We start from the raw sequence: 10,225 nt of genomic DNA on the forward strand, positions 1-10,225 counted from the left end.
TTTGCTGTCCATAAAAATGAAATTAATATGACACCATGCTCTTCCGCAATGTGGCAAGCATTGTAATGCAGTATTAAAAAGGAAAAAGAAAATACAGTGGAAACTGGAAATCTGAAATGAAAGCAGAAAATGCTAGAATTACTCAGTAGTTCTGGGAGCACCTGTGGAGAGAGAAAAACAGTGTTAACATTTCAGGTCACAACCTTTCATCAAAACTGGAAAATGATAAGGATATATCAGGTTTTAAGCAAGTACAGAGACAGGGAAACTTAGAGAAAGGTGAAAAAAAAACAAAAGGGGATAGAAGGGAAGAAAGATTAAATAACAAAAGTTGATGACAAAATAAAAAAATGAGGTGGCAATGGGCCAAGTATAGAAACAACATGTGCGCTGAGAGCAGTTATCAATAGAAAGTTGCATCAATGTCTGGACAGGAAAACGTGATCTGACATCCAAGCTGACATTTCTCAGAGTGCACAGAGGTTTTTGAATTAAATAATGACAATTTTTAAGTGATTTACCAACAAAGGTGAAAAATATTGACTCATGCTCATAAAAGCAAAATATGAATGATTGTGTCAATACACCCCACCAGAACAGCCTCACATTTCCAGTTTTAAACTTTCTAACAAGAAGTATCTCTCAGAAACACAAAAAAATTGGTGGCTCTGGGGTCTGTGCAAATATATTCAACAATCAAACTGAAAATTCTGCCAATGCTAGAAATCTGAAAATGCTCGAGAAACCAAGTGAGCCCCGCAGCATCTGTGGAGAGAGAGAGAAATAGTTAATATTTTGAGTTCAATATGACTTCTTCAGAACACCTGTTTCTGTTTCTCTCGCCACCCTATACTGCCAAATGAGGGGAATTTCTGCAGCATTTTCTCTTTAAATTTTATATTATATTGGTTGATGAAAAAATATTTTCACATTTTGTCCCTTTGCTAAATGAATAGGAAGGGTTTGGAGGGATACCGGCCGGGTGCTGGCAGGTGGGACGAGATTGGGTTGGGATATCTGGTCGGCATTGGACCGAAGGGTCTGTTTCCGTGCTGTACATGTATAACTCTATGACTCTAAGTGTAGAGGCGAATAAAAATAGTCATGGAAAAATAACCCGGGGTAGAGAGAAAAATGACGATATTCAAAGGTGGAATTCTTACAAATACGGAAAATTACAGTTGCTGGATATCTGAGATGGAGAAAGAAAAACTCGCAGCTCAATAAATATTCTCACCTCAGGTGCTATCTGACATGCTGAGCTTTTACAGCTTTGTAATTTTTTTGCATTACAAGGTGTAACCAAGGTAAGTTTGGAAAAGAATGCTCGTGCAGCATATGAAAAGGAGCCAGAGCTGAAGTTAAAAGCTTGCTCTCAGAAACTGATGATGCACCGGACGCTCTCCAAAAGTCAAGAAACGGTGATGCATAAACTATTTTCTCCGAGCCCAGCTCATCAAGCAGCCTGAGCTGCCGTAGAAAACAGCCCGCCCCGTAAAACGTCCCGATCATTAACTGCCAAAAAAAAAGTTTGGGGGCGTGGGGGAGAGCTGGAGATCAACATACATGCCGAGAATGCATAAAAATTGAATGATTTGGAGGATACAGACGGGGAAATTGTAATAAGAGAAGTTGTAAAACGTCTGTTCGATCAGAGGAACATGGATTATTGCAGCAAACAGGACCGTCATTGAATCCTACCGATCTGGTAAGCAACCTCCTCTTTCGCAAGTCAACCAGTGGTGTCAGAAATAATACAGTGCTGCACATGTGGATGTGACACCTGAGCACAGGTAGCAAACCTGAACGACCTCTTAGCCCACACGCGCCGGCGGTCCCCTGTCAATCAAATGTCCATCAACCAATGGAGTGCGGCTCCCATCCGGAGTACCGCCGCCAATCACAGAGGCGCCGGCCAATGGGAGTGAACGGGACTGTGAGCCCGAGTGGAGGCCAGGCCGGAGCTCCGCAGTGTGCAGAGAAGCGGACAACGAACGGATCTTGAGTGCAAGGGGGGGGTCGGCGACAGGCCGAGTCAGGGGAGACCCTTATCCCCTTTCACCCCCGTCCCCCTTCCTGTGGACACAGTCAGCCAGGAAAACAGACAGGGAGGCCAACAGGCAGCGAGACCCCAGCTCCGGGGGCTTGAGTCCATCAAACCGCCCCTCCATCCCCACCACCTCCCCGGCTTCTCTCCAAGGCCCGGAGGTGGAGGGGGGTGGGCTTGGGCAACGGGATGGAAGCGGCGGCGACGGCGGCGGCGGCAGCGGCTGAAGGTGATGGAAGCCCAACCGAAGCTGCTCTCGGGCGACGGGACAATGAAGCGCTCGATCGGGCCGAGGATGAGGCGTCGGGTCGAAGACGAAGCAAGAGGCCGAGGCCTACAGGCGAGGAGCAGAGCGGCGCCGGAGGAGATGGAGATGGAGCCGGAGCCGGAGCGGCAGTGGTGGCACCATCACCCCCGCGGGATGAAGGCCCGGCATTTGACGAGAACGATGACCGACCTCCTCCTTCGCCGCCAGTCTCCGGGTCTCCCCTAGACGAGGACCGAGGCTCGCTGGGGAGGGCCGAGGCCGGCGGACGGCCTCTATCCCGAAGGGTCGAGGGGACAGGGCCCAGGACGCGGTCGGCCAGCGGGAGGCTCTTGCCCAAGGCGAACGGGGTAGCGGGCAGGCCGCAAGACGGTAGTGGGGCCGGGGCCGGCGCCGAACCTGTTGCCCCCGAGCTCGGGAACCGTCAGCACCGGGATCGAGACGGAGGCGAGAGCGAGCAGCAGGAAGAAGAGGAGGACGACGACGAACCTGACGACCCGACCTACGAGGTGCAGCAGGGCCGCCGTATCCTCAACGACTTCCTGCTCGACAAGCACCGCAACCTGACGGCGCCCTTCGTCCAGGCCGGTGGAGGAGAGCCGACCGACCCTCTTCAGCCTTCTCCTATCTGGCTGCACACCATGGAAGAGAAATTCCAGCGCAATCAGTACGGCGGCATCACCGAGTTCGTGGCAGACTTCAGGCTGATGCTGGAGAGCTGCTACAGGCTGCACGGTGTGGACCACTGGCTCTCTAGACAGGCTCAGAAGCTGGAGATGATGCTGGAGCAGAAGTTGACGCTGTTGTCAAGGTGAGAAGGGAAAGCGAGAAAGGTTCTGGCTTCCTGAACATCTCTTGTCCACTTTAGGGTACCCGAGAGAGGGAAAGACAGGCTACCCAACATCCCTACCCATCTTAAGGTATCCCTGATGGGCTGAGTGATAAGGTATAGATGGGTATGAAGATTGCTAAGTCACATTTCAGACGTCTACAGGACAAAACACAAATCTATAACATTTTTCATAAAGCATTGTGGCACTGATGTTAGGGTCTTAAAATTGAACTAAGCTGCTCGCGAAACTTTGATCAGTCAGCATTGATGGAAGGAGAAATAGTGTTCATGTACGGAGTCCTTATAGTCTTTCACTAGAGTCCTATTGGATTCATTAACTCTGCTTCACTTTCCACAGATGTTGCCAGATCTGCTGAGTTCTAACACTGGCATTCTTCTGAATTCATCCATGTTTTATGATTTCCATGCCACTCACCCTCATTATTGTTACCCATCCTAAAATTCTTGTACAAGTTGACTGGGAGGTCAGTGGGAAGGGTTGTTTTACATCTTCTGGTCAGGGTTGAAGGATGTGAATACCAACAGCTGAGAGGCTTCTGTTAAAGCTGGCTCTTGTCATGGATTCTTCTTTTCCTGCATTTTTATTCTGCGGGAGCTTTTGTAGTAAACAGGTACAGGAAGGCAGCTGTTTTGTTACCTGATGGCATTAAACTGTTCACTTGCCCAAATGTATCACTTTACTCTGGATCACTTGTGGGGGTGGGGGACAATTATTGCAGATGTATTGAGAAAGAAACATGTAATTGCCTGATGTGTACACTGAAAATCAAGTGATTTTCTGTTTACTGTTTTTATCCTGAAGTAATGACAACTATATTGCTTTATCTTCAGAAGGGGAGTAAACAAAATGTTAGCCATAATTTCTGGCTGAAGCAGGATTCTGGTTAAAGCAGAAAAGAAAATTAATGTTTCCGTTGGAAACTTTGGTCCTTGCAAGGAACACTTATTGCAATTACAACTTATAAATAGTTGCACATTGCAAACTGATTTGGTACTTCTGCTTTTCTAAAATCCGAGAGGTAAACAAGGTAGTTTCTAAAATCTTAAAAGCAGAGCTGCTCCTTGAACAGTACTGTTTTTGTGGTGGGCATATAAATGGACATTCTTGTGCCTCATGGCTGTGAATTTGGTGTAGAGGTACAACAACCAGTTTGCACTCAGTCGTATATTCACTTAACATGATGTGGTGAGGTTGTTTGAAGAATGTTGGCCAGGGCACCACTAGAACTCCCTGTTCTTTTTAAATGCCATGCCGTGTTTCAGATTCACCCGAACAAGCAAATGGAGATTCTGTTTAAAGTGTGAATGCTGTCTTCCGTTTCTCCGCACAAAAATATTTGCTTTTATAGTAATGTTCTGGAATGAGAATTAATTCATAGCCCTCTGTTTCAGTGTGAATACCTATCCCTGTGTCAAATTTGCATGTGCTTTAATTTGTGTTAATTTCAAAATGCATGTCACTATTTCATGGCATAGGCTTTCTCTAAACATTACGTAAATATAACTTTCTACAAATAAAGATGCATGTCTGATAATGCAATTTTTGCTTTAGTTTAATACTGAAATTAAGTGAGGCTTACATATTTAGTTTATGTATTGCATTGTCCCCAAATACATATTGCCTAGCATTTTAATGACAATTTAACTTGCATGTTCTGCGCAACTGCTATGCTGCAATTGGGTTCACAAGTGCAACCCTCAGTATCAATTTGTGGAATCTGAAACCGTTTAAGGTTAAACAGTGTCCACAAAAAGTTTTGGTCCAAAGAACACTATGTCACCTGCTTATTTTAATGAACTTTAGGCAGTTATTATTATAGAATCCTTAGTCATTTACCTCATCGAATCCACACCAACCCTCTGAACAGCATCAGCACCACCACCATTCCCTTCTCCCTCTAGCCTTGCATTTTCCATGGCTAATCCACCTAACTTGAACATCTCTGAACACTATGAGCATGTTAGCAGAGCCAGTCCAGATGACCTGCAGATCTTTGGATTATGGGAGGAAACTGGAGCACCAGAAGGAAATCTACACAGACACAGGGAGAATATGCAAACGCCACACAGATAGCTATCCGAGGGTGGAACCAAGCTAACCATGGAGCCTCTATGCTGTACATTTGCCGAACATGTAGTAATAGTTTGCAGCCACAAGAAGCATTTTCTGTGTTTTTTCATAGAATAGCAGCATACTGGCAAAGCCAATATTTACCAATCTTGAATTGCTCTTTGAAGGTGGTAGTGAGTCATTTTCTTGAACTTTTGCTGTGCTGTTAGGAAGCAAATGCAAGCATTTGATTAAGCACCAGTGAAGGGAAAGCAACTATATCGCTCCACGTTAGGATGTATTTAGATTTATACTGTAATTTGCAGAAGTTGGTGTTCTGTGGAATATTTGAGGTCTCTTGATTGTTTGTGTCATCTTGTCCAGTTCCTATTGTATAATTAACATGAGTTATTCTTCAGGTCATTCTCTCCTGGCATCTGTTGAGATAGCTGGTTTCATTTGATAGATTTACTTTTGATAGTCCATTTCTTATAAATGTTGAGATTTCAGTCATTGATTCTAGTTGGTTTTGTTCAGTTTAATTTTTTGACTTACTTTCCTTTGTTTAGCTTTTACCAATTTTATTTTTATTTAGGATTTGATGTGAATAAGACCTCGGTGTACTTAACTATTTCTCTTGATCCTAAATTTGCTATGTCTTCTTTAGCTGGAAAGCCCTAACGTAAAATAAATGTTTGTACACTAGCCAATAAATTTTGGAGTAGTTTGTCTATCCCTATTGAGCTTATGTAAAGTACTTAACCCACATTGACACTCTGTTGAGTTTGACTGGGCTACCTGGGTAAGAAAAACTATCTCGCATTGAAGAATATCAAGTTGTTTAGTCATTTATGATATGTCAGCTTCCCTGCTTGGGCCACCTTTATTGCTCATAACTGGTTGTCCTTCATAGGTGGTAGTGAGCTGCCTTCTTGAACCACTGCTGTCCATTTTGTGAAGGTACACCCACAATGTTGTTGCGGAGGGACTTCTCAGGCTTTGACCCAGGAACTTGGATGGAACGGCAACGATAGATTTCCAAATCAGAATGCTCTGTAGCTTGGAGGGGAATTGGAGGTGTTTTTGTTCCCATGTATTTACTGCTCTTGTCATAGATAGTAGTGGTTGTAAGTTGTGATGGTGCTATCTAAAGAATGTCGGTGAATTTCCGAAGTGCAACTTGTAGATAGTTGCTACTGTGAGTTGGTGGTGAGGTAGGTTTTGGATATGGTGGCAATCACTATCAAGTGGACTGTTTTGTTCTGAATGTCATCAACGTCTTGAGGGGTTTTGGAGCTGTTGTTAATCGTGGAGAATTGCAGCACTCCTGCTTTGTAAATGGTGGGCAGACTTTGAAGAGTCACAATGAGAGTTTTTTTTCTGCAAGATTCCTAGCCTCTGACCTACTCTTAGAGTCCCAGTAATTATATGGCAAATCCATTTCAATTTCTGATTAATGAGGGCTCCCAGGATGATGATAGTGGGGAAATCAGTGATAGTAATGGACATTGAGAGTCACAGGATAATGGTTAGATTCTGTTCTGTTGGAGTTGGTCATTGCCTTGTGCTTATTTGGCATGCAAGTTGTTTGCTACCAGTCAGACTAAGCCAAGTATTATTCAGGTTTTGCTGCATTTGAACATGAACTTCAATATATGATGGGTTGCAAATGATGTTGAAAACTATACACTAAGTTCTCAATGGTCAGCAAATGTCCCCAATACTTGTTACATTCCAAAAGGTAACCATATGTAAGGAGATCGCAAGTTTTTAAAAATTTGTTCATTGCTATCACTAGCTAGGCCTACATTTATTGCTCAGAGGCGGTGAGGAGTCAACCGTGCTGCTGTGGTTTTGGAGTCGCATCTAAACTAGACGAGGTCAAGATGGCAGATTTCCTTCCCAAAGGACATCAGCGAACTTGACAAGCTCTTACAACAATTGACAATGGTTACATGGTTATCCTTCAGTTAACTTTGTTACAGAATTTTTATTGAATTCAAATTTCACTATCTGCTATTGTGGGATTGGAACCAGTGTCTACAGAACATTTTAATAAAACAAAACAAAGAACATTGGTGGTGGGCAAGTTGTTGGTGGGAATCCTGTGGAACATGTATTTGGAAAGGCACGGACTGATTAAGGATAGTCAACATGGCTTTGTCTGTGGGAAATTGCATTTCACTGACTTGAGTTTTTGGAAGAAAATGGATTCGCGTAGATGGACATTTTGGTTGGCATGAACCAATTTGGGCCAAAAAGCCTGTCTGTGTGCTGTAGGACTCTGACTCGTAGTAACAAAGAAGCTTGAGGGCAGTGAAGTGGATGTGATCTTATATGGACTAGTAAAGCATTAAACAAGGTTCCTCATGATAGATTGGTTAGCAAGGTTAGATCACATGGAATACTAGGAGAGCCAGCCATTTGGATATAAAACTGGCATGAAGGTAGAAGACAGAGGGGTGCTGGTGGAGGGTTGCATTTAAGACTCATGGCCTGTGATCAGTGATGTGCCACAAGGATCGGTGCTGGATCGACTACTTTTTGTCATTTATATAAATGGTTTGGATGTGAACATAGTAAATTTGCAGATGACACCAAAATTGGAGGTGTAATAAACAGCGAAAAATGTTACCTCAATGCAACAGGATGATGATCAGATGGGCCAATAGGCTGAGGAGTGGCAGATGAAGCTAAATTTAGATGCTGTATTTTGGAAAGGCAAATCAGGGCAGGACTTGCACACTTAATGGTAAGGTCTTGGGAGTGTTGCTGAACAAACAGACCTTGGAGTTCAGGTTCATAGTTCCTTAAAAGTAAAGTTGCAGGTCGATAGGATAGTGAGGAAGGTGTTTGGTATGCTTTCCTTTATTGATCAGTGCATTGAGTATAGGGGTTGGGAAGTCATGTTGTGGCTGTATAGGACATTGTTAGGCCACCTTTGGAATACTTTGTGCAATTCTGGTCTCCCTACTATAGGAAGGATGTTTACTATAGGAAAACTTGAAACGGTTCAGAAAAGATTTACAAGGAGGTTAGAGGTTAGGAACATCAGCTCATTTCCGATGAAGGGCTTATGCCCGAACATCGATACTCCTGTGGATGCTGCCTGCCCTACCGTGCTTTTCCAGCATCTGTAGTCCTCATTTTCTCCTAGTTTCTCCAGCAATGTCTGTTTGTGTCCAAGAACATTTTGAATACTAATGTTGTGACATCATCACTAACCTACTGCCTCCCCACTTTTTATGTCCTTCCTTGTATGTGAGAGCTTTATTTCAGTTAAGTTCCACTCCATAAAATTCTTGTCCCACTGTGCACTGCTTCTCATCTATACATTGACTGTGTGGTGCTGGAGAAACACATGGGGTCCGGCAGCATCCGAGGAGCAGGGAATTCGATGTTTCGGGCATAAGCCCTTCATCAGAAATGATCTGATATTCCTGATGAAGGGCTTATACTCAAAACATCAGTTCTTCTGCTCCTTGGATGCTGCCTGACCTGCTGTGCTTCTCCAGCACGACACTCTCGATTCTGATCTCCAGCATCTGCAGTCCTCACTTTCTCCTCATTTATATAACCAATTCAAAGCTAATTAACTCTTCAACTAATTTCATCACTTGTTCCCTCTTCCATTGTGTCTTGGACACTTCTTCACACCAGATTAAATGGTAATACATTTAACCTATTGATGGATGGAAGTCTTGCCTGCTCCACAGGTGTGCAGTATTTGCCCTGAGGAACTACATAGCTCTTGTGTTAGTGTCTCCTTCTGAGCCAGGTTCAGGTGCTATCTGCTTCAGTTGTGTGTAATGACATCTCTGAACAGTTTTTTTAAAAAGTAAATACCTGTCCTGAGGAACTAAAGGACTTTGTGGTGCAGTGGTAGTGTCCCTATTTTTGATCCATAAGGTCAAATCCTACCTGCTCTTGAGATGTGATCACTTCTCCAAACAGGTTGGCTACTCTAGTTACCATGAGGAACTATAAGGGTCTTAAAAACCATACAAATACCTACCCTGAAGAACACTTGCAGAGATGTTCTACAGCCTTGACACCTGATCTCCAACAGCTAGTTTTCTTTCTGCGAGGTATGATTCCAAGTGGAGAGTTGCCCTCTGCTTTTCTTAATCTTTAGTTTTGCTAGGTCTCCTGATGCCACACTCAAATATGGTCTCGCCTCTGGAATTCACATCTTTCTATTTGAACCAATGCTGTAATGGGGTCACTGGTTGAGTACTCCTGGTGACATCAGTGAGCTTATTATTTATAAGAAATGCTGTTTGATATTTCTGACGTCTTTCATAACTTTACTGATGACTGATAAGGCAGTGATTGGCTTGATTTGGATTTGTCCTACTTTCTGGATACAGAACATATCTTCCGCAACTACACTGGCCCCACCCCCCATCTTTTCCTCCGCTACATCGATGACTGTATCGGCGCCGCCTCGTGCTCCCACGAGGAGGTTGAACAGTTCATCCAATTCATCAACACCTTCCACCCCGACCTCAAATTCACCTGGACAGTGTCATATTCCTCCCTCCCCTTCCTCGACCTTTCTATTTCTATGACGGAAATGTGTTGCCGGAAAAGCGCAGCAGGTCAGGCAGCATCTAGGGAACAGGAGAATCGACGTTTCGGGCATTAGCCCTTCTTCAGGAATGAGGAAAGTTGGTCCAGCAGGCTAAGATAAAAGATAGGGAGGAGGGACTTGGGGGAGGGGCGTCGGAAATGTGATAGGTGGAAAGAGGTCAAGGTGAGGGTGATAGGTCAGACTGGGGTGGGGGCAGAGAGGTCGGGAAGAGGATTTCACCAGTTTCCTCATTTCCCCTCCCCCCAGCCTGTCTCAGTCAAATCCATCAAATTCAGCACCGCCTCCCTAACCTGCAATCTTCTTCCCGACCTCTCCGCCCCCACCCCAGTCTGACCTATCACCCTCACCTTGACCTCTTTCCACCTATCACATTTCCAACGCCCCTCCTCCAAGTCCCTCCTCCCTACCTTTTATCT

The 10,225-nt window shown here is 44.4% G+C and overlaps 1 protein-coding gene across 1 annotated transcript in view; it reads left to right on the forward strand.

Annotated features, from left to right (window-relative positions):
* Window positions 1-1,873: 1,873 nt before the first annotated feature.
* LOC122562319 (uncharacterized protein KIAA2026-like) overlaps window positions 1,874-10,225 on the forward strand; it is a 104,703-nt gene continuing 96,351 nt past the window's right edge. The window contains exon 1 of the mRNA XM_043715189.1: window positions 1,874-3,123. Coding sequence (XP_043571124.1) covers window positions 2,237-3,123 — 887 coding nt within the window. The 5' untranslated portion in view covers window positions 1,874-2,236. The remainder of the gene's footprint in view (window positions 3,124-10,225) is intronic.

Source organism: Chiloscyllium plagiosum, chromosome 2 (genome assembly GCF_004010195.1).
Source record: "Chiloscyllium plagiosum isolate BGI_BamShark_2017 chromosome 2, ASM401019v2, whole genome shotgun sequence".
In the NCBI taxonomy this organism is placed as follows: domain Eukaryota; kingdom Metazoa; phylum Chordata; class Chondrichthyes; order Orectolobiformes; family Hemiscylliidae; genus Chiloscyllium; species Chiloscyllium plagiosum.